Source organism: Centruroides sculpturatus, unplaced genomic scaffold (assembly GCF_000671375.1).
Source record: "Centruroides sculpturatus isolate CEXI.00-Female unplaced genomic scaffold, Cexi_2.0 scaffold2253, whole genome shotgun sequence".
Classification (NCBI taxonomy): domain Eukaryota; kingdom Metazoa; phylum Arthropoda; class Arachnida; order Scorpiones; family Buthidae; genus Centruroides; species Centruroides sculpturatus.
In genome coordinates, this window is record NW_019386338.1 from 3,617 (window position 1) to 28,243 (window position 24,627).

Below are 24,627 nucleotides of genomic sequence, written 5' to 3' on the forward strand. Positions count from 1 at the left end.
ATGAAGGTAAATGTACAGTCTTTGGTTAAGGATTCGGTTGAGAGAAAGATCATCATATTATGTATATAGCCTATACCAGAAATTCCGCTTATAATCATCTACGCTTGCTGTTTGGACTAATGAGGGACTAAAATCCGAAATGCATTTTCCAAATACTAATAAAAATGTATATTTTGAACTCGATCTCTAACTCCATTTCATCACTTAACCTACCAGATGTGAGTAAATCAGCCAAATTTGGGGTACATCTATTTCTAGGAAATGTTTTAATGTGATTTGATTTTTGATTAACTGATTAATCAGAAATGACACTAAATAAATTCGGTTTATGAAATTTACGAACATTGATTAAATTATTATTTTAATGCTTTAGTTTCCTAGATTCGGTCTATTGACTTTAGAAAATTAATATCGTTCATTCTATTTATCGCTTTATTTTAAAAGTTATCATTTTTTAATTTTTCACTTAATTACAGTCAACATCATTAATATTAATGAAGATTGATCAGAACTTTAAAAATTCAATTATTTAGCTTGAAAAAAATACTGTATTTCATTTGTCGCCATCTGTTGTCTGAAGGAAATATTAAAATATTTAATTTATAAATAATTTTGAAATTTGTTATTAAAACTATTCTTGTACAGTAAATGGCTATTAATAATAATTAAATTATAAGTTTTAGTGAAGAAACAGTTTGACGAATCTGTGACAAGGTCACTGTGCATTACTAAAAGAGGCTGTTGAACTTTTTAAAGCCGAATACGCGTATCTTTGACCAAGACATGAAATGGTCTATAACATCAGTTAATGATAGAATGGACAGAGGCTATCATCTGGTAATAACTCTGGACACCCATATTCCCCGTATCGGTTTGTCCGCTCCTCTCGGTAGCGAGTTCACGCCACGGTCGCTGGACTCTGACTCGAAAAACGTACTCTAACGCTGGCTCTCTACATCGCGCGATTTCGAAGAAATTCAATTGCTTTCGTTACTGCTCACGCTCAGTAAAATCGCTTACTAGTACTTCGGCGACACAGTACTGGGAAAACGTATATTTTTGAATGGCGATTAATTCGCAGCCAATCAGCATAATTCCAAGGGTACAAGACATCACACTTTTACCCATCATCCTCATCACCACATACGTGGAGTGGAAATTTCAAAAATGTGCAAAATCAAAAAAATAGCAAATATTAAATTTTAAAAAAAATTAATTCGAAAAATATAAAATTACTTTTTAAGTTAAAAATTTTGTCGCCATTTAAAAAAATTTCCATAATTCGTTGAAAATCGCCTTCCATTTCGCCAAAGTATGTAGTCACATAGCGATTACATCGCTCTATGAATTGTCAGGTGACGGCGGCGCTAAATGGAGAGACAGCACAAGGAATATCAACGATTTCTACTTGTTTCTTTCTGTGAGCACTCTTAGTACTGAGTAATATTTAATAAATTCAAATTGTTGTAAAGTGTTAATTTTTCTTGATTATTCAATATGTTAATTTTAATTTCAATCGTATATCTCTTTTGGAAATAACTATTCATTAAATAAAACATTTAATTTATAATTTCAATAGTATCAATATAATAGTTATACAAGTCCGACTTTTCTAATAAGTACAGTTTTAAATTTATATACTTTAATTTGTAGTGTGGTATAGGTAAAAATAAAATTACGTACGAAACTCTTAAATAATAACAATGTTTTATTTTGATATTGTCAAAACTGTCATTTCTTTTTAATAATTTTTAAAATTTCTTTAACGAAAGGTCTGGTTTCAGTTAAAATAATCTTTTAAAATACAGTTATTTCAAAAATAGATAAGGTATACAGGCAAATAAATCAGAAAAATCACCAGAAAGTTGGCCCAAAAATTGAGGAATCGAATCAAGATTAAGTCCAAGTCCATTAAGATTAAATCCATTAAAGATTTCATAAAGAGAAATAATATTATTTAACTTATTGCAATCAAATATTTGAGCATCAATGGCAAAATAGCTTGTCGTGACGCAATTAACAAATTTTTCTATATTTTTTAGGTCAATATTTCCTAAAAACTTTTCTAATCCATATGATAGTACATGTTCCATGCAATAGATAACAGAGTGAAGAGTCGTCTTATTATTCAGACATAGATTGATAACGAACTCGATAATATCATCTATATCGTTGATATCTGTTATGTTTTTGAAACAGCTCGAAAAATCAAGTTCCAACTAAATTGAAAATAAATAAATATGTATATATATAGAGCTTTTTTCAATATTAAATAATAATTTCAACATTATAAAAATTGTAATGTTAAATATCATACAAAGTTCTATTAATTATGTATTAAGTTTGAAAATTTAATATTTGGCCGATAATTCGACATCTAGTTTGGTTTATTTGGTTACTGTAACTCAACACATGGGTGATCTACCGAGGGGAATGCTTCCCGAGAGATTTTTTTAATGGGAAACTGCCACAGTTCAAGTATTACTAACGTGAAGAAAACCTGGAAAACTCTACAAAGTCGGCCAAAATTTCAAAAATATTAAGCCTTAGCTCATTCGGATGGCCAAGGCGGTTAAGGCATCAACCCACTTCTCTGGTATTAAATTCGGGCGATAAAAATCTCAAATATTTTTCATGAGCCATCTGGCCCGGATTAGGCCATTGTGGACCTTATTCAATGGGTATTAAAACAAAAAATTCCTTCTTCGTGTCCACAGGCTTCAAGAGATATGGGTGAAAGAAATATATATAATTATATTTAATAGTATTTAATTATGAGTATTTAATCACTGCCATTTTAGGTCATTTTAGGAAATTTTTAAACTGCCATTTTAGGAAATTTTAAAGATTTTAAAAGATCCTACAAAAAATAAATAATAGCCATTTATTTAAAAAGTTGGTTTCATAAATATCACTCAGGATTTATATGGATAAAGTTTAAGGAAACAACAGCTAAAATAGATAAAACAAATAAATTGAATAATTAAAATCTAAATAAAATCTCGAACATAGATTATTTCACTTACATCAAACTGTGGGCGAGAATTCCATAGAGGAAAATCCCGATTAGCTATACTACTACTACTGGTGACAAAAAACAATCCTAAAATGAATATTTTTAAAATAATTTTAATAGTTAAATAATATGAATTTCTAAACTGGTATTATAGAAAATACATTCACCTAATATTAAAACTTACCAAAAATGACGATGACAATGTAAAATTTCATTTTCACTTCTATGTTTCTTATCGCTCGAATGTCGATTTCCTCTCAATCTACCTGTTTATATGAATTAATTCGATTGCGAAAGCTTTCCAACTCCACTACCCAACAGGTGCTAATTTAGCTTGATGCATCATAATGAGTAAAGCTGCAAATAGGTAAATAGGCTGTAATTTTTGAAATATGTCGTAGTTATATTAAAGCATACTAATCTAAAATATTGACAGCCGAGTGGTCAAGGTAGCAGCCTATCACACTGAGGGACTCGGAATCGAATCCGGACAAGTCGAAAAATACCTAGAAATTTTTCAGGGAGTTATCTGTCCGGATATGTCAGGCTCCCATCACACAGTCGCCCCATTGTGGGTCTGGTCGAACTCATAATGGACTTGCTAAAAAGGCCCTCCTAGTGTCCACACGGCAGAGACGAAAAATATCCAACTTCACCAATCTACTACCTACTTAAAGCTCGAGCAACAACAGGCAAATGTAGCTATTATTTAAATCTTTAAAACTGTACAAAATACAAGCAGTCCTCTTGCATCCCTTCAAAAACCCGAGCCGGCCATACGCAGCTAGTAATAAAGCGCCAATAATATATAATTTAAAAGAAATGCTATAATAATATTGCACTCATCCCTACAAATTTTGTGATGACTGGGCAGAAAAATAGACGACGGGTGCATTATTACGATATCAAAGACTTATCCTCCCTTTCCGTAAACTACTGACGTAATACTTGAATAACCCTCGCAAGTTCTCACCTGACTAATGGGCTGGCCATGTGATCGTCCAAGTTTTCTTCACATATCTAATTTCTAAATACGTGCCATTTACCTATAAAATGTCCTTCCCAATGGCAATCTCCTTGGCAGATCATCCATGTATTGTGTTGCAGTACCAAACCGAAACAAATTACTTTTTCTTAAATTTTGATTGAAAGTAAATAAACTAACAACAATAAATTAACTGTCATTATCGAAATAAACCAAACCAATGTCGATGATTATATACCCCCTGCAGGCGTTTACGACGATGAACAACGGTGAACACGAGCATACGAATAAGCTGGTGGCTGTGGCGACCCATATCCAATAGCATACGATACATTGTGTGTGAGGATACATAATGCGAACAGCCTAGAGTCACCGTCTGAGATGCTTTTATCTAGTCATCATCTGCCCTTTGTCGAACTCTGATAAATCTTTTATTTTCCCTATGTTGCGGTGAAACAAAGTACTGACTGCAAGTGCGCCTATCTAAGTTTTACTCATTCGCGTTTGCTGCGGGTGCACATAAAGTGGAACCCAGTTTATCCGGAATAAGAAAGATAGACATACGGAAAACCTATGTATGGGATAATAATCAAAGAATTAGTTTTAAGTAGTACATACTTGTCTGAGTATAATGTTTCTGTTGTAAGAATACTGTTTTCCATTGGCTCAATTCCAATTTTGAACACTTGCGACTTTATAACCGAGGTTCTGGTAACAAAATTAAATACAGTACAAATATTTCAACAACTTCAGTTATTGAATTCGACCTGTTGTGTCCCTATGGAGCGCTAATTATTTGTTGACGTTGAAAAACATTCTAAAGAGAAATTCTACCCCATCCAAATTTTCAGGTAACTTATGTAGGCCTACGTGTACTGTACCAGCTGATAGAAAACAACGAACTGATACTGTATGTAGATATGTCTTTTGCTTTATACTGTTAATATTGCTGAAAAAATAAGCATATATATAATGTGCAATAAATAAAATATAATATACAGTACATCTAAACTGTATTATTTATGTCGTTAACGAATTTTTCAGATTGGGCTGGTCCTGTTTGAGCCGGATAAACGGGGTTCCACTGCACTTACATATCACACAAGTGGTTTTAATGTTTTGACTCCTCAGTGTATATTTTGAAATTTTTTGCAAGAATGTCAAAAAGTTTAGCATTGCAGATTCAAATATATTCAGTGTTAATAAAATTATTATCGAAAACTCGAAATAAATTTTGAACAACTTTTGTCAACAATTTTTCGAAAACAAATTCCATAAAATTTATTGCAATTTTCAAATATTTTCCTAAAAGTAATTTTAAAACGCACTAATGCAAAATGCATATTAAGTTGTTGTTATTTAAACATCTGTTTTCACAGATGTAAAATGTCTACATCAACTACTGTCAAAACATGTACGTTGTTCCAAATGTTATGGCGAAACGGCCAATTTATGAACGCATGAAACCAACTTTAATTTTAAAAATATTATGAAATATTTAATAGGAAGACTGTACTATACAAATAATTAATGTTTTCATACATTTGAATTAAATTACAATAATTCTAAAGTATCACTAATTTGTTATTCATTTGTCACAAGAACCAGAAATTATTCCATAGACTAAACTGGAATAACAGCGAGATGACGAAAGCAGTAAATGCGTTAGCTTTATGCTTTGGGGATTTAGATTTGAGTCCGGATCAGGAACTTTTCAGGGGTGGTCTTTTCTGAATACGTCCAGCCTTATCCTTCACCACTTGGCCACCCTCATTGTGGGCTTGGCCGAAGTCGGTCTGGATAAAGTCCTCTTAGTGCCCATAAAGCAAAGAGAATTAAAAACAAAAATCACAATTTTGTTTTTCGAACATCATTTATCTATCTTATAACTGAAGATATAGATATAAGCAAGCAGAGGTTTGGATAAAAATACTTCGAATTAAGACGGTCGTTTCATAAAATATTCGTAGTAGTCGTATCGATGAAAACAAGGCATACAGTTGAAATAAAACAAAGCTGATGTTATGTGTACAGTTATACGGCAACAGCATATAACTTTACGCATACCTCATATTCTCTATAATATACTTAATAACACACGACGTATACAGAACGCTGTTTTCGTTAATTAATATTTAATAATATAAATATAAAAACTGCGAGTAAACAGCACATATTAGTTGAGAACCTCACAAGTTGGTAGGAAGTTTTATAAAAAGTTACGTAAAATTAGTCTAAACGTGACTCCAATTATTTTTAAAGTGGTCCAAAATGTAGTAATTCGTTCAAATGTAGTAGCCCAGAGCTTTACCAATATCTCAATCTGCTATTTGTATCCCAATCTTGCAATCCCGAAATTCAGCCATATTTTAAGCGATAAGAGAAAAAGTATATTCCATGGATAAGATGACGCCCGAAAATGCGTTACTGTAAAAGCAAAACCATTTTGACAAGATTCTTCGTCTATTGTTCTCTTACAACATGGAGGCACTTCGATCTAAACGAGCCAGTTAAAATACGCATACCAGACTTCAGACAGAAATTTCACTTCCAATTTAGAAATAGCCTTATTTCGAACTAACCGAATTCGTTAACATATAAATCTCTATCTGGAATCTCTATCCCCATCTGGAAAAAAATTACAATCACAAACTAAGGTGAATTTGAACAATTCGAGGTCGAATTAACAAGGATTTTTTGTATTATGATTGATTAATAATATAAAATTTCCTTTTATAAATAAAATCTCTTAACAGCCGGTAAAGTTACGCAACTCGTTGCTGGATATTTTTTAACAAACTATGTCATTGAATTGCTTATATAGTTGTATTAAAGTCACTTTAGTAATCAATGCCCCATAATGTCCAAAAGGGCATGCCAGATAGACGACGCCCGGACATCTATAAAAATGACCGGAAAGAACACTGGCCAGCAAACTGCTTTCTCTTTTACTCTATTAATTGTGCCCAGAAGATTAGAATATCTGTAGTAGTTCAGCCAAAATAAACATTTAAAGACTGTTTATTAAATTTTTAAAATAATCTAGGACAGTGATTCGCAATATTTTTGGCTTAGCGATACACTTTGAATTTAATGAGATTCCTGCGACAGACCATAATTTTTAAAATAAAAATGTTTAAAATTTAAAAGAAATTAAGGTTAATTTAATAATATTTTGATAATACGGAAGTTTAACCAAATTAAAAACACAATTTTACAAATATCAACTCCAGGCCTTACCAGGGGCTGCTCTGGTACTTTTTGTTTAGATCGGACGAAGCCCTTGTAGTTTCTGAACATTTAGGTTGGACTTTAGACTATAAACCTTGGCCGAAGAAAAATGATAACATTAGACTTTGCCCATACAAAACTTCATAGATGGTGACATCTTCATAGACAATGGCGATTCAAACTCGGAGTACCGATTAGCGCCCTGCCCTTTTTAATATACTATAAAAATAAAAACTATTTGAATAAATGCATAAATAACTAATATCCATCTTTTAAATTTTCGCTGGATGATAAAATTTTTTTTCTTTAAAAATTAAGACGTAGTCGCTTCCAAAAATTCTTGGGTGATTATCATATATCTATTAAATGTTCCTTAGTAAGTTCAGACGACCCGACTTTCCTTTTTAGGCTACGTGGCCGTTCTGGAAAAAGTTCCTTAAAACATAGAAACAATCAATTAAAAAGTAATAAATTTTTTAAAATTGGATTTGATGACCTTACGACGTCTTGCTTCATCCTTCTCCGTTCGGGAGTTTCTTTATATCTACCGGAAATTTGCGCTGTTTAATGAATGCAGGATGAAGGATGAATGATGATCACCCAAGAATTTTTGGAAGCGACTACGTTTTAATATCCATCTTTTAACGAGTAAGCCACAATGCTTATACAAGCTCCGAAAGGTTGGTACGCCGGTATACCATAGACGCACCCAACTTTTGTCAGAGAGAATATTCTGATATATTCTGATGCCTCAAAGTTTGCAACAATTGGCATTTTAGTGAACCTCCTTTCGGTAAAAAAGATAAAAGATAAATAAAATTTTAAAAGAGCTTATTCAAAATTCTAAAATATATTTCATATTTCTGCGACACACCTGAGGCAGTATCGCGACATAGAAGTGTCTTTCGGCATGCATGTTGGAACCCACTGATCTGGAAAATAACCACACATTATTTTGTAAATTTTCATCCTCATCTCCGTTCCAGCGACACTTTCTGGCCAGATGTGTGACCTTAAAACCTAATACCATGTAGCCTAAGAAAACCAGAGTACAAATACTTTTATTTATAGTATTTTTAAATTTAAACACAATACTAAATGGTTGGAGAATGGTAAAAACTGTTCTGTAATATCCTAAGAACACACGAAAACACACAGTTAAGACAGATAACTCATAAATATTTGTAGAATTGTGGTGTAATATTACAATGTACTGAATTTACAGAATTTTGGAACTATTCTCCTGTTAGTAGTAGTAATAGGAGGACTCTCACTAACGTTCTCCTACAATTTTCCTATCTAATTCACTGTGTCAAAGACTTGTCTTCGCACATGAATCCGAATAATGTTTCTTTTCTATTTGTTAAATTTCAAGCACACGTCACTAGTATTTAATAACGATGTCTACACACTTATATTTAGGGATTTAAGTCACGAGATTTGATGATAAGTGTATCATCATGGAAACTCGTACATTTGCGAATACATAGCTATTGAAAGATTTGATTTCATAATAGATAAGTTTTAATGGGAAAGATCCGCTGACAGTATTCATTGGTGCTATATAGGAGGAGGCTATATCCAGGATCTATTGTATCCTTATCGTACAAATATATTAAAAGTTGATATTCGTAAAAATGCGAAAGTGCATAATAAATTTGTTTTCGTTTCTGATTTATTTCTAAATACTGTTTTGTTTTTGAAATTATTTGAGAAAATTTGACGGCTTGTTAGTGTTAAAATATTTTAAATCACTGGTTTAAGTCCTTATGACGGGTAGAAAACGAAATTTCTAAAATTAGTTAAGTTTTCAGGACAACATATATTAATTAATTGTTGGCGCGCACCAACAATATCTTTGTTTTCCGATTATTATTTCGAAGCGCTTTCGTTCTGTTAGAGAGTTTTCTTGCGATTTTTGAGAATGAGTGAAAAGAAGAGTTTTTGGAGGTGGATTGGAAGGATCTTCGGACGAAGACATCCAAGTGAAGAGAAGGTTGAGGAGAGAGGGGAAGAGGCGAATGATTCTCTTCCGGACGCAGAAGTCAGTGGACTTCCGCCAGAATCTTCGGAATATTCGAAGGTTCCAGAAGATGGAGGACTTCCGTCAGAGTCCTCGGAGTGTCAGAAGGATCCAAGCGTCAGTGGGTCTTCTTCGGAGTCCTCAGAGCATCCTCCCGAACGTACAGAGCGGGAGAATCCCAAGATTCATTGGGACGAAGCCAAGCTAGCAAGACTCAGAAAGGCTTTTATGAAGTACGAAAAGGAGCTGGAAATGAAAGCCAATTCCCAGCGTGCAATGTCCAGAGGTCCGCCTGCAAATAAAGAGAAGTCCAAGATAGGCTGGAACTTCTCTTTCTGTTGTTTCGGCAGAGGCGAGAAATCCAAAGCCGATGTTTATTCAAACAACTTTCAACAATATTGCAACCAGGGATACGATAGCCAATATCTGGGTAAGTGCACATTTTGGCAGATTGCTCGTTCTCTTAAGTCGATTATTTTCTTGACGAAATATTTAATCTTGGATTTAATTTTGCAGACATTGCAGAGTAATTCGAGAAGGAAATTGGCGTACATTTTGAGAGAGAGAAGATATCCTCTGGCGCAATACCTCCTTAGGGCATACTTCGGTCGTTAGGTGAAAAGGAGGATCATTTTATCGATTTGTGTCGAATTCTCGGACTGGACATTTTAACCCAGACTTGACTGTAAACCCGGACTTGACAAATAAATCGAACCTGACAGTTTGCTTCGGATTTGTGACGTTAAATTCCCGGATGTGACGGAAGGATAATTCGTAAATGCATATTCAAATATAATACAGCAATTATTTCTGATCTTCGTTGTTTGAACATGAATGATGGATAGTTCTGTCTCGTAATGTTACATCAGCCAATGTATCGATTTTGATAACGCTTCAAATAGATTGTAAAGTCATAAATTTCGAAACTCGTATTTAATTTAACTGTATTTATAGATGAACATACAGTATAATAAAAAAGAAATTCTGTATTCTGCATTTTGTGTAATTTTTAATTCAAATTTAAAGTACCTAGAAGATAATTGTTAGAATTTTGTTTACTATTTCTCATATTCCGACATAAAAATTTCATTTAATAACAATTAAATGAATGGATAGATCAAATTCGTGTTAATATATTGTGAAGTGATTTTAAGAAGTTCCTATTTAAAGCTGTAAAACTTTCTATATTATTTTATTTCTGAATTACTTGTAATTACAACTTTTATAACTATGAAAAAATTTTCAGTTTTTTAAGATTGAATTTCGTAAATTTTGCGTCGAGTAACTCGAGAAGCCGGTGTCCTTTACAAAGTCTCGAGGACTTTGTAAAAGACACCGGCCCTTACTTACAAACGTGAAGAAAAACCGGAAAACTCACGGGGCCAGCCAGTAGGCGAGGAGCGAACCCACGACCAGTGATTAGCAGTTTTATCCACTCGAAAACTGATGGGCCATAATGTTAAATTTGAATCATTTGGTTGATTGAAATTAAATACAGAATTTACGGCACAAAATACCGCCACGTTTTTAAAAATCGTATACCCCAAATGAGAATAGAAACAAAACAAACAAGCTTCGTTAAAATCGAGCAACGGATTAGCGAGTTATCCTGCTGATGATATAATTCTGTACGAGGTCACTTTTTAAATTTGCCGATTTCTGTCATAACTATGCTTAAATCGTCCAGAATACTAGATGGTCTAACGAGTCGTGGGTAGAATAGCACATAACTATAAACGTGAGGCCCGGGGACTGTTCGTATTTGATGAGGTAATTTGATAAAATTAACAAATAAGAAAACAGTCACATAGGTGTCGAGCCAGCAACACCACACTTTGACATCGTCGCTCATAAAGAATAGAGGAAAACAAATTAGATCGCAAAAAAAAATGAAAAAGGAAATTGTTTTTAAAACGCAATAAGGAAAAAGAAAGCGACGAGAGAATATACGATCGTGAGTGTCTTATCGGTAAGTCGCATAGTCGAACGGATGGTGTCGGATAAACTATCCCGGGAAGACCTTTCTTGAGACCCGAATTGGTCTCGAATTCAACCTGGTGACAGGTTACAGTCCAATAGGGGAGCAAGAGGGGAAAACCCGACGAATGCAATGAGGAATAAGGGAGAAAACGGATACAAAACCTCTGATGACGGAGATCCACCCGTTCATCTACCAGTTCTATCCGCCCGTTCGAAAGCTTCCTCGCTTTTCCTCTGCTGATACCGAGAGGAGCTCGACACTTATTGAACTTCTTTTCTCCAACCGTGCAATCACCACCGACCCGGGGCTGCCCCATAGAAGAAAAAAGAAAAGAGAGAGACTGACTGAAAGAGAAAACCCTCAACAGCGTCGGAACTCCACCCTTTAGAGACTATCCTATATCAATGTAAGAATTTTCATCCAAATAAACGGTTTTTGTAAACACTTGTCTTTCTTTGCCTCCAGATCCCCCATCCGCATACGCGAAGGTCCTAAACTATCCTGACAAAAGAATAAAATATCCCCCTCAAATCGGCGTACTTACATAAATTACGTTATAACTTAGATAGATAACGTGAGTTCTAAATATTTAAAATTTATTATTTATACCGTATACATAAAATAGAATGGCCGTTGTCTATCCTCTATACATATCTAAATCCTTTGTCCGACACGCACCCGTATTTTACCGACCTTCTTCGGGTAAAAATACAAATTGAATGTCGGTTGCATTCGAACAGAATGAAAATTTTAAAAACATTTCAGAATAAGTATCCGGAAGTTACGAATAAATGAAAATATAGTTACTTGTGTAAAACATAAAAATATTAAAACAAATAATAATAGCCGAGTTCGCGCGTCACCTCGCAATGCGCATGCTTTTTTTTCTTCTTTTTCTTAATTACGAAAAATTTTCTAGTGTTTGTTTTCTTTTTCTTTTGTAGGGTGCCAAGGCCTCTTGGTCCTTCTCTGGGTGCGCCACTGCTTCCCACTGTCAACAGATACAGATATAAACTTGAACTATTCAACTCTTAGGATTACCATAATCTAATTATAAGAAAAGAGGATACCCGAAAAAAGTTTTGAAACGTAAGTAACATAATGTAAATATTAAATCTTTACAATATTTTATAACAAATAATAGATAAAAGTAAACGAAAATACAAAACAACACACATTCTTAATCTTGCTTTTTATCTGCACAAAACATTTGTACATAATGTTCCGACAGAAAATGTGGTTTGTATTTCTTTTAGCAGAGATTTATTTTTCATAAACTTGGAAATATGAACCATTCACTGCTGTAAAAGTGTAAATTGCTCATATTTCTATACATATCTTAAAAATAACAAATACTCATCGGATCACTTACTACTTAAAATTTATAAATAATAGAAGATACTGTGATAGGTAATGGCAGTGTTTTATCGGTGCGTAACTCCTCCGCCTATTCCGTTTTATAGATTTCCCTTCGAAATAAACCTCGGACTCGAATCTTGATCCCGCGAAACAAGGTAAGAGTCGATGCTGTAACAGGTCTTTTTCTGAAAGATACGCCAAATGACACTATGAACTGATAGCACGCGCATTGTATGACGGCCGGATGGAGGTGGCCTCCTACCGCTCTGGGGAACCCGGGATCGAATACGGACGGTCGAAAAATCCCCAGGAATTTTTCGGGGGTGGTCCGAATATGGTGACCCCCGTCCCTCACCACCCGACCGCCCCATTGTGGGCCTGGACGGATCCATAATGGGCTTGCTGAAAGAGACCCTCTTAGTGCCCACAGGGCGGAAAGAGTTTTAAAAAATTTATGAATTAGCTGTAACATAAGATAAGAATTTTATTGAATTCGCATTAAAATTGTTTTGACCCGTTCAACTCCATTATTACCCAAAATTAAATCTTGAGAGCTCCACTACAAGCAAAAAATTAGATTTTTGTTTAATAATTATTATGTTGACGAAATTTTTCGACACGAATAATTATATTTTAATAAAATATTTTAAAAAAATTGTATTTAACTAAGCGCCTCTATCGTCGTTTTACAGAATTAAAAGTTTGTTTAGAATGTACCAAAGTAATGTTCGAGATTTATTTATAATTTGAAAATATTTGTTTTTGTAATTAATTATCGTGTTAATTTTAAATACTTAATCGTCGCGGGTTTGTCAGATTTCAGGTAAACTGCTCTTTAGAAATCACACAAGGTAATTAGAGTGAAATTAATTCTTTGAGAAAGATTCCTTTAATCCCATAAGAATAAGATGTTTTATGATTTAGTTAATGTTTCGAATTGAAATGGAAATCTTTACGAAATATTTCAAAAAGCACGAACAAAATATTAGCGGGAACGAAATTCGACCGTTGTCGTGTAATAACATAGACGCACGTGTTCGGTGAAATTGATTACAACGTACAGTACATCCATTTCGGGGGGGTGGAAAAGCCCTCATTCGGAGTTCACATCTTACCATTTAATAAATACAAAATTAAAATATTTTTAAATAGTGCTTGTAACGCATGTAACTTATTTCAGAATTTATTGTCAATTTCTTGACCTTGATTTGAGACTGATTGCCTGAATTTACATAATTTTCTAAAAAATCTTAAATTTCAGTAAGTGATATTTTATAGTTTACAAAAGTAAGAAATTTAGCATAATTAAAGACAAATTGAAATAAATTCTTAATGTTTTCCTTAGTAGTTTTTGGTTTCTAATCGAAAAAGAAACTTTACAATTTTCTAAAAAAGTAAATAAATAAGCCTAGGTTCGTTTTCAGTAGTCATCTTTCCCATCTTACCACAACAATGTGTAATTTAGAAATTATTCTTTTCATTTATTTTGCAAGTTTCTTCAAAACATGCCCAAATACATTCAATATACAGGCATCCCCTGATATCCAAAAGTAGAACGAACCTTTTGTAAGTCAATATGACAGTTTTGCAAAAAGCAGTTAGAAGTAATTTATATGGGAAAAATTTTTGAGCTATTCCAGACTCAATATTAACCTACAAAATTATACTAAGTGTGTCCTAAAGGTTTTTTTGTACCTTAAGACATATTTTACTAATGATAATTGGAACAAAATAAATTGAGATAGAGTGCAAACACACGCAGACGGTTCGAGATGATGAGTGTAGTTTCTGAGAAAAGAGCTTGCACGTACTTCTTGCTGGCCACTGGTTGGGGTGTATGTACGCTGTCTCTAAAATGGCAAGCTTGCAAAACAAATGCTAAATGCTATTTTTGCTTTTCACTTTTTTTCATAACGGTGAAAATCCTCTTTTGATTTCTTTCATTTAACAAGAACATGTACTAATGTATATCCTTCATAAAACAAAGTGACATAAGGCAAATTTTCATAACGTGAGGGATATTTGTATTATGCATTGGCTCTTGTGAGTGAATTTATGAAATTTTTATATAGTAGTATAACAATATAGTGACTATATCTTAACCCAAAATAATTTGTTTATCACTAAAGAATTGGTACTATACTTAATTTCTGTTCAGTTTAATTGCATCCTGTAAAATATTTTTATGTTCATTTGTTCTTGATTCATTCCTATTAGAATAACATTATTTTACCTACCATTCATTTTACAACCTTTTGTTTTTATGACTGATATAAATTTTCTATAATGACTGTAAAGTGCTCTTTGTGTTGTTTTATGGGAATGTCTAAAAACCACATAGTCCAATGTGGAATTTTTTAAGCTTAAAAATACACTGAAACTGGTAACGGAAACGATCAATTAAACATGTAGTCCAATATTTTTCAGATTTTGACATCCTCCATCCTGATGACTTTTTGTGGTCAGACAAGTGACCCTCCTATTCCTAAAAGCATATACAGTACTCTAAAGAAGCTGGATCCCAAATACTTTTATTTATGTTTAATCATCAGATGGAAAAGTAGCAAAAGCTTTTTGGAACTGTCCTGAACAAACATAAAAACACACAATGAAACAAAAACATACTTTTAGATAAAACCAAAACATTACCTTTTAGAATATTACACTGTTGTAATATTCTAAAAGGTAATGTTGAGAGACATCTTTTTACTACCTTTCAATTCGACAGCCGTGCCGATCTTGGATTTATGTTATATATCGACGCTGTTGTAAATATCACTCTGCCAATACAAATTAAGTAAATTATTAGTTTTTTAGTAAATTTTTAACAACAGAACAAAAGACACAGAACACGTGGTCAAGGTCAACGTGGACATCAGGGACGAGGTAGGAGAGAGATTTTTTCACTTCACGTTAATTAACCTTTCAAGTCGACAGCTGTGCGATCTTGGATTTATATTATATATTGACGCTATTGTAAATATTGCATTGCCGATACAGTTTAAGTAAATTATTCGCCTGGATCATTTCTCAATTAATTTTTACCGGCAGAACACGTGATCGAGGTCAACATGGACATCATGGACAAGGTAGGATGTGCCATGTACAGATTTTAGCCATGCCACTAAAGACTTTATATTAGGGTTGTCGTTACATCCAATAATGTTATAATCGGGTTAAACTGTATATTATTTGTGCAAAATAAAAATATAATTTCAGCCGATACAATAGCCGCGATTATTTTTTTCAAAAACGGGAAATTTTTATTACGCATCGACAAACATTCAACTCTGGCCGTCACGCAACGAAAAGAAATTGCGACATTGGTTAGGGTATACCTGGATAACTTAATTTCATCGAAAATGCATCGTGGACGACCTCGTGGTCGTGGCCGGCGAAGTTTGAATAGTCACACTCAAAGCAGCGATGCCAAAGAAGATTGGAAAACGAGAACGAGACACACTTGAGTGTCAAAGTGATTCTGCTTAGTAGTGAGTCTCCGAGACATAGTCTTGTCCCAAATATGGCTTTGTCGTTTTACTTGTTTTATAAATAATAATGCAATGCAACTAGTATTCAGTCATCCATCTTTTCTTTGATGAAATCAATGCTTCAGATGAAAGACTGCTAAAAAGACAGCTATCCGCTTATCTCTGGAGGACAAGAAAATGTTTAAAAGGGAAAGTCATTCAGAATTGCATTTGGAGTTATGTTGTGATTGTTCTTGACATAATTTATAAACAAACTTTTAGCTTGTGTCTAATTGTGCATGTGTCTCAGAGATAAGAGACAATGACCACAATACAGCCAAGACTTTTTGATGTTTTATCTGACAATAGATAAAAAACATCAAGAAATCTTATGCTTAATGATTTAATAAATAAATTCAAAGCAGTTTAGATATTTGTGATTATTTGAAAAGAAAGGAATTTTTGTTTCTTTGTGATTTTAACTTTCAAATTATTAATCCTTCAATGATGAACTGTTGTTATTTTTGTTAAATTTTCAAGTATAAAACAATTTACTCTGATGTATAATAATTCAAGGTTTCTGAATCTTAAAAAGACACGTATCTTAAGCATAACTCTTAATATATGGATTTGTAAATTTCTGAAATCATATTTATAAAATTTACTAATATTTAATAGAATGCTTAAAATGTTTTTTATTTTTTTAATTTGTTATATTTCTTAAAAGATTTTATGCATTTTATATAATAAAGTTCTTATTTGTATTAATTTTTATATTTGTTTATTAGTAAGTTTTTATTTAATTTAGAGAAAGGTATTCAAAGCTTTAATTGAATTAACTTTTTCAGATAAATTATAGAAAAGAGGATGAAAACACAATTGCCACCCTGTCGTGTGTCCCCACTTCCATTTCCAACTACGCTTTATAATTATGCTTTAAAGAATCCGTTAAATCCCGATGAAAAACATACAACATTTGGCAATTTTAGTCATGGTAAGTTTTTAAATCATTTCAATTATGACAATTACAATAAATATAAAAACAAACTTTTTTTTTTCTTAGATGGAATGTGGGTATGGTTGATAAAAGGATCTAGTCTGGAAGTGTTTTCTACACACACTATAGAAAGATGCAGCAGTTGGAGTCTTAGTGTTCCAACAAAAGATTTTGTAACTTCGATCTCGGCCGTCGTAGAATTTAGAGCGGTCGTCAATCCGGTATTACGTCTTTTAATTGCTGTGGACTGGGGACGATCCAACAGTCTCTTGTGTCTGTACGATGTGAAAATGTCAAAAATTCTAAAGGCAATTGAATTTTCCTCAAAGATAACGTCTTTAGATGTGATAAGTTCACATGCAGGAACATGTTCGGAAACTTATGCTTTGAGCAAGGAATTGTGTTACATGTTTGGAATTGTGGCTGTTGGCATGTCTAATGGTCAAGTACTCATTGTTGATTTAAATTTAGATGATGACAATTATTGTAATGAAAATGATCCTAATACTATTACTTTTATCACACAACAAACTCACAATATTATGGGAAAAAGGGAAAATGCTCAGGCACATAATCAGCATTTGTGTCTTCCACTAAATGGTAAGTTAGTTACATTTAAATCCTTCATTTCCTTTTAATTAATAATTTGTTTACTATATTATTTATAATAAAAATAAATATGAATGTTGTAATTTTGTATTCAGTTTATTTATTTATTATTTTATTTTTTGAGTGAAAGTTATATCGTTTTTAGTCTGCTGCATAGAAGGGAAATCAAATCTTGAATTTTTGTTGAATAGTAATTATTAAACTGAAAGCTGTTTATGCTATAAACATGAACTATTTTAGCATAAATAATATAATAGCATAATATTCTTTGGCTTAGATATTGGAAAATTCTAAATATGATTTTTCTCTTAGTATTCCTTTCTATATTCACTTCTTTTTTTGTATATTATTTAATAAAAGTTATATAATAGTTTTTATTTTAAGAAGCCAAACACCATCTCAACTTACCCTTTTTTATTTAGAGAAATGAATTTTGTGCATTTTTTTGCCTTTCTTTAGTCCCTTTTACCTTAAAATTAATTTAAAAAATAAATACATCATCATAAGTTAAGGTGTAAATAGTCATTCTACTTAAAATTTTTTCTACAAGTTTCCATTTTTGCATTACATTCAGCATAATATTTGTTTAAATATTTGAGTTTTAAATCAAATATTTAAACAAAATATCAAATAATATAAGAATATTGGATTTATTTATTTATAACAGCTAAAATAATATTTGCAGGTGACAGGCATCATGGCTATTTTCAATATAGAGATCATGATAATAGTCCGTTGCAAACTTTTAATTCAGGTAAATATTTCTTTTGTAATTTTTAATAAGTAAGAAATAAAACATATACAGATATTCCTTGCACTACAGAATTAATTGGTTCCAAGAAAGCATTGCATAATATCAAGTCATATACAGCAAATTGACTTGTGCATTTACTTTAGATACTCAGATTGCACTCTACTGAGTTCAAATCATGTGGCTGAGAACTAGCAGGACATGGTGTTAAAAGTGAACATGTTTGAGCACTGAAATGTTTATAGGAAATATCACTGTTATATCGATTTTTGTTTTGTACATAATTTTGAATAATTTGGCCTTCTTGTATATCATTTTGGATATTATTGTAATTCTAGAACAATTGTGTTGCAAAAATATAGATTCTGCCAAAAATTTGGGAACACACAGCACATTTTAGCGACACTAGTTTTCAGTTGTTTATACTTGTTGTCAACATACTTCTACATTCTGAAAATTAAAAGTGAGTTGAGTGTGCATAATAGTGAGTAGTGAGCAAAGCATAATCTGAATAAAAAATAAACATGAGTAGCACACTCCAGTTTCTAAAGTAAACACATTTGTGGTGCATGGTAGCTCAGATTATGCTTGGATCATAAAAATAAATGCCTTGTAAGTGGGTAATATAGGATTTATTCCACAATAAAAAGTAACTGTAGAATTTAAAAATAAATATATTTGTTTTTTTTTAATTAGTACGTCTGTAAGTAATAATTTAATCACATGCGGATCAATTGATATAAGGACGAACTGGATTGTTGTTTGTTCCTTTGAAGATCTGAGATGACTCAATTGTTAAATTTCAACTCTTTTGAAGAAATTGTTGTAAACACAAAGTTCATTACAATTTAAAGAAGATGTTTCGTTTTTCTTTCATGGATTTGGGAAAATACCTTTTACAGCTTGAGATTTTTTTATCCAATGTGGCTTTCTTTTGCCTCTCTTAACAATTGGTGCCATCTCTAGGAATTGTTTTTTGTATTCCTCTCTACATGTTCTTTCCATTTATATCTACACTCCAGTAGTTTTTTTATTTATTGAAAAGATACTTAATTTTTATGTCTTATTCTTTCAAGTTAAGGTTATGCAGAACGTGAGATAATCTTACATGTAAAACAAAATCTTTGAATTGAGAAGTTTCAAACTAAAGTTCAAAAAACAAGACAAAATTTTATGTATGTGTATTTTGAAGCTGAAAAAGGCTCTGCACGTATAACACAAGCGACATATGATGGTTGAATCGTAGATGAAGGCACAAAATGATTTATTTTAGTGTTTCTCTTAATTTTTTTTGAAATGACATTATAGGAAAACATAAAATGGGATTATATATATAGCAAGGGCTATTTGTGTATTAAATTTTTATAATAATATAATTATATTATTGAAATTTTTATTAAATATACATTATAATTAATTTATCACCAAAGATGATGCAGCAGTTACAGTTCTGAAATTTTTTCGTCATGTCAACTTACTTGCTGTAGGATTTCAGTTTGGAGGAGTTCAGTTATGGAGCATGTCACACTTGAACCTGCAGTAAGATGATAAATAAATTTAGTCTCCAGATAAAATTTTGATTGTTTGAAACATTCTGGCAATGTAAAAGATTTTTAAAAATTTTAGTTATAGTTGTCCATTAGAAGATTACATGCTTCCAGTCATTAAATTTGCATTTCAAGAACCAGAAAATGATCCAAAGAATTTCTGTTATTTTTGGGCTATTAGGGGTACAGAGGAAGATCAGTAAGTACTATATTTGTTATAATGGTTATTATATAAATTATATGTGTAATTGTTATGAAAGCAAAATTTTTATTTAACAATGATTATACCTGAATTTTTATTTGATATTCAGCCCAGAAGTGCAAACAATAGCATCACTTTACTCATTATCTTATTCAAAAAAAGAATTAATTGATAATTATGGATTTCTCTATCAGGTTAGTAATTTTTTTAATGTGACATTCTTGTTTATTAGATTTAAATAAAAGATTAAACATGTTTAAACTTTTTATTATATAATAATACTGTATTATTTAAAAGTTATATAATTTATTACAAAATTCTGTTATGTTTAGGGCTTTCAAAACTGCTGTCTTCGCTTTGAATATGCCTTAGGTACTGATCCTCTCCAGTCAAATGAAAATGATGAAGTAATAAGTCGCCTTATATCCTGTTACACAATCCAGCAATCAGATATTTTATCAATAGGCAGACCAGAACACGAAGATACATTACATAATGAAGGTTTGATTTTAATTTTTTTTTTTTTATGAGTTAAACTAAAAGATAATGCAAAGTTAGCATAGAAACGGAAGTATGAATTGTACAATAATATTTAATAATCTTTATAAATATTGATTAGAGTTTTATATGGAATGTTTTTATTTAATATTCTAATAGAGATAAGTAAAATAACAGAAAATTTAATGATTTTAAGACTTAATTGAAATCACAAAACACAAATAATGTTGTAAATTATACTTAAATATAATTAATCTTTGTATTATTGAATGTTCATGTTATGTTATTCAGTATAAAAATCAAATGCACTGAACTATAAGAGTTGTTTTATTAGTAAGGATGTGTATTTAGATATCCCATTTTAATTTACATTGTTCAAAAAATAACATTTGAAAAATGAAAATTTATTCCAAGTTTTTAATATTAATCTAATCAGGAAGCTTCTTTACAAAAGTTGACAATATAATTAATTGATAAATAATCTTTGTCAATTAAAAATGTTAATTAAATTTTTGGAATCAGTTTTATTGATTCCAAAAATCAGTGACAAAAAGTTACACACCAAGAAGGTGTTGTTGGAATTGAATGAAACTATTAGTGCATAATGGTGATAGTGATAAGGGATTACAATGTCACAAAAAAGAGAGAATTTCCTGTGGAACAATGGTAAAATTTAAAGGAACCTTTAAACTTAATATGTTGTAGGAGTTTTTCTTGCATGGATATGATTGTTGACAAAGTTGGGCATGAATGCACACTAACATCATATGCTATCCTGTGATTTGTCTACATGTTGCAACTGCCACTTTTGCCTCACATCTGTAGATGAAGGCTGACATCAACCATCTACAGATGTGAGTCTGATCCCACAGATGCTCAATGGGCAGGCAACATATCAGAAGACCAGGCAGATCAAGAAAGTGTGGCAATATGACAGATATTTTGTGAAAGAAGCTGTGTGTGATCAAACATTACCTTGCTGGGAAATGGCAAACCATGAGGGTGCAAGATTTCCAGAATGTACTGCTATGCCACCAACATTCCTCACACCTCTACTACATGTAGATTTCACAAAATATGGACTGAGACTTATCAGTTTTTATTGGAATTACATATAATTGGAAAATATTTGAAACAATTCATAATCAAACAATTTCAATATAAGGTATTTTTAGATTGAATGTTTAAAATATATTTATATTTTGTTTAGTGATAATAGATATTTAGTTTTTAAGATCAAAAAGAAAATGGAATTATTATTATTTTTTGTTTAGATTGGAATACTAGTCCAGACTATAGTTTGTGTGTTCTTGCATGGGAAGCTTCAGATGAGAGCACAGAAAATAGTCCAGTAAGCTACTTGGTATTATTTGATATGAATCAATGGTATAGGACACAAATGCCACATACTGTCAGGTTGGGAAATATTCGATTTTTCATTACAGAAATTGATGCTTCAGTAAAAAATGAAATTGATAATAAATTTTAATACATAGGTGTTCGAGTACAAAATTCTGTTCCTATTTAGGTATCTTTTCACTCTCTCAGATATCTGAACAATCTTCAACGTTGCCTTTATTAGTAAGAGTTTATAAAACAATTTTAAATTTATATTATTTTCAATTCATGAATTAAAAATTTTTCTTTTATACAATCGTAAATATATATTTAATTGTTTATCTTTAATTGTGAAATTAGAATCTTCAAATAAAAACAAATACCTTGGCAAAGTTTAAATCTTTATCTACTGCAGACGAATTTTATTTCCCAGCTTCATTATCTTTTAGTAAGTTGTTTGAATAAAGTTTTCTGGTGTTGTTAAATGAAAAATTTATAAATTTTTAATATACATTTTGTTTTTTATCTTCAGAATTATTTTCTCTTATGGAAAGTGGAATCATAGAAGCAGAGTATTTGGGTTGTCAACGAATGGTACTGAACTTAAATATTTGAAATTAATGTAATATATTTTTATTAATTTTGAGGATTACTTTAGGTGCTTTCAGAAATGATAAATGCAGGACCAATGTGTATTTTAGAACCAAAGACTTTATTTTCCTTTTGTGAATTTACTGGCTTAATACAACAAAAACAGGGAAATGCTTTGTCAAAAACATTAATGGTAAAGTAACGTTTTCATTAATTCTGCATTTACAAAATATCATTTACAAATGAATTTTTATTGAATTCAACTGTGTAGAGAGAAGCTTTATTGTCGGTTGCTTTGGAAAATAATTTATCATATTTTATAAATTCCTGCATTCAAATGTGGAGCAAGGGAGGTAAAGTATTTGAAAAGTTTCAAAGATGAATTCTTTTGTATAGACAAAACGTTTTTAATATTTAAAGTGAAAATTAATTTTAGATAAATGTTTTCTATAGAATTTGCATCTTCTGGTTGTACTCTAAAATTTATTTTTGATTGGCTGTGGAAAAGGGTTAGCCAAATAAAAACCTCAATTGACAAATTATGCAAGTATATAATGACACATACGTAATAATAATTATTTCATAAATTATTTCATAGCTTATAATTATTTTTAGGTGTTCCTCTTTTTAATTATTCTGGTCAAGAATTGGATCACTCGACATTAAGGCTTTTACATCACTATGTTAGCAAATTGCAAACACTTGCAAGTATTTTTCAATTACTTCAAAATCAAGCTGTGCCTATAAGAGAACAAGGTGCTTTTTAAATAAACCTATTATTTTGTTTAGATATATAAAATTTATTCATTAATTATAAATTTTGATAGGAGAACAAGAACTTGAACAGAGGAGAGATGTGACTCAGTTAATAGCAGTTTATCTAAAAGTTATTTTATGGTTATATAACTGCAGTTTATTGCCAGAATATATAGAAGGTGAAGCTTACGGAGAAAATGAAGTTGCATATCCTGTCTCTGTATTATCAGAAGCTTATTCTTCGAGACGAGAAGAACTGCAAAAACTTCACAGGTTAATTTCTATTATTTGTTTTAAACAATAAATAATCACTCATGTATGTCTTATATATAAAATATATTCTTGGTATTTTTCTTAGCACTATTGGACAAACTGATATATTAATAATTGATGGAATGATATCAGAAATGGGTGCAGCCTTGAGTAATCAATGGGAGAAAGCAGGATGGAATGGAGTGTATCCTCCTCCCAGCTTCTATGCAGTTTTAAATACATATCTCATTAATACAATTTCTATTATGGATAAACACCAGCTGATGCTGTATGTTCTGTTGGATATGGCTTCATTTTTATCTGACAGACAAAGTCATTTGGTAGAAAAGTTTATGAAATTTCCTGCAGTATTTTGTTTGAATCCAAGCCATGTAAAAATTGTTCATAGTTTCTGGTTATTAGATCATCAAGATTTTGAGGTATTTCATTTTTAAAGAAAAATATATGTACAAAATGCTGCTTATGGAATAATAATAATAATAGAGTTAAATTTATTTCAGGAAGCAATTTCTGTTCTATTAGATCCAATGATAAATTCTCTGGATATTTTACCATGGCAACATGTTAGAATTTTAAAGGCATTTTTATATCAAGGAGAACATAAAAAAGCAATGAAATATTATCAAATAAGAAATCCTCCTCACCAGACTCCTGAAGAAGTAAAGCTGTATCTTACAATATATTTGGCTAATGGGTAATTATTTTATTTAATTTTAATGTAAAGAAAGGCAAAAGTTAAAGTTAAAAATGTCCTCCTGAAATTAACTTAAAAATATGGTTATTTTAAAATGTGAAATTTGGATTTATTTTGAAATTATCTTCTCTTTGTCTTTGTTTTAGATTAACAGCTCAGGCATTTCATTTCCAGCGCAAATTTCACAATCAAGGAAATGCCGAAGACCTTTTGAATCATTTTTTTCTTGGCTGTCAACAGAGTAAGACTTCTAAATTTAATTAAACTTCAAATTTAGTTGCATATTTTGTAAATATTTATTGTCTG

The 24,627-nt window shown here is 31.4% G+C and overlaps 3 protein-coding genes across 12 annotated transcripts in view; 2 read left to right on the plus strand and 1 right to left on the minus strand.

Moving 5' to 3' along the window:
- Nucleotides 1-1,711: 1,711 nt before the first annotated feature.
- Nucleotides 1,712-4,802, minus strand: LOC111614607. 2 transcript variants are annotated; one of them, XM_023355979.1, is made up of 4 exons: nucleotides 4,620-4,802; nucleotides 3,201-3,373; nucleotides 3,027-3,103; nucleotides 1,712-2,219 (listed from the first exon to the last, which is right to left on the minus strand). In XM_023355979.1, the coding sequence occupies exons 2-4, from the start codon at nucleotides 3,229-3,231 to the stop codon at nucleotides 1,809-1,811; spliced, it is 519 nt and encodes a 172-aa protein (XP_023211747.1). In that variant the 5' UTR covers nucleotides 3,232-3,373; nucleotides 4,620-4,802; the 3' UTR covers nucleotides 1,712-1,808. The 2 variants fall into 2 exon arrangements, with proteins under 2 accessions (XP_023211747.1, XP_023211748.1); XM_023355980.1 differs by lacking the exon at nucleotides 4,620-4,802 and adding an exon at nucleotides 3,990-4,154.
- A 4,199-nt stretch (nucleotides 4,803-9,001) lies between these two features.
- On the plus strand, nucleotides 9,002-10,186 carry LOC111614606. Its single transcript, XM_023355978.1, has 2 exons — nucleotides 9,002-9,685; nucleotides 9,772-10,186. Exons 1-2 carry the CDS (start codon nucleotides 9,157-9,159, stop codon nucleotides 9,783-9,785), a joined length of 543 nt encoding a protein of 180 aa, XP_023211746.1. The 5' UTR covers nucleotides 9,002-9,156; the 3' UTR covers nucleotides 9,786-10,186.
- A 1,912-nt stretch (nucleotides 10,187-12,098) lies between these two features.
- LOC111614603 (protein ELYS-like) overlaps nucleotides 12,099-24,627 on the plus strand; it is a 31,214-nt gene continuing 18,685 nt past the window's right edge. For 5 of the 9 annotated variants that reach the window (XM_023355974.1, XM_023355973.1, XM_023355969.1 and 2 more), the window contains exons 1-20: nucleotides 13,285-13,446; nucleotides 16,914-17,059; nucleotides 17,129-17,662; nucleotides 18,357-18,425; nucleotides 19,853-19,961; nucleotides 20,049-20,168; nucleotides 20,281-20,365; nucleotides 20,504-20,672; nucleotides 21,944-22,085; nucleotides 22,166-22,250; nucleotides 22,368-22,455; nucleotides 22,540-22,601; nucleotides 22,666-22,791; nucleotides 22,870-22,951; nucleotides 23,052-23,141; nucleotides 23,214-23,354; nucleotides 23,426-23,627; nucleotides 23,713-24,046; nucleotides 24,128-24,321; nucleotides 24,468-24,562. In XM_023355974.1, coding sequence (XP_023211742.1) covers nucleotides 16,933-17,059; nucleotides 17,129-17,662; nucleotides 18,357-18,425; nucleotides 19,853-19,961; nucleotides 20,049-20,168; nucleotides 20,281-20,365; nucleotides 20,504-20,672; nucleotides 21,944-22,085; nucleotides 22,166-22,250; nucleotides 22,368-22,455; nucleotides 22,540-22,601; nucleotides 22,666-22,791; nucleotides 22,870-22,951; nucleotides 23,052-23,141; nucleotides 23,214-23,354; nucleotides 23,426-23,627; nucleotides 23,713-24,046; nucleotides 24,128-24,321; nucleotides 24,468-24,562 — 2,854 coding nt within the window. In that variant the 5' untranslated portion in view covers nucleotides 13,285-13,446; nucleotides 16,914-16,932. Of the gene's footprint in view, nucleotides 12,326-13,284; nucleotides 13,447-16,913; nucleotides 17,060-17,128; nucleotides 17,663-18,356; nucleotides 18,426-19,852; nucleotides 19,962-20,048; nucleotides 20,169-20,280; nucleotides 20,366-20,503; nucleotides 20,673-21,943; nucleotides 22,086-22,165; nucleotides 22,251-22,367; nucleotides 22,456-22,539; nucleotides 22,602-22,665; nucleotides 22,792-22,869; nucleotides 22,952-23,051; nucleotides 23,142-23,213; nucleotides 23,355-23,425; nucleotides 23,628-23,712; nucleotides 24,047-24,127; nucleotides 24,322-24,467; nucleotides 24,563-24,627 lie in introns of those variants that run through there. The other 4 variants (XM_023355972.1, XM_023355971.1, XM_023355970.1 and 1 more) reach the window with 4 other exon arrangements.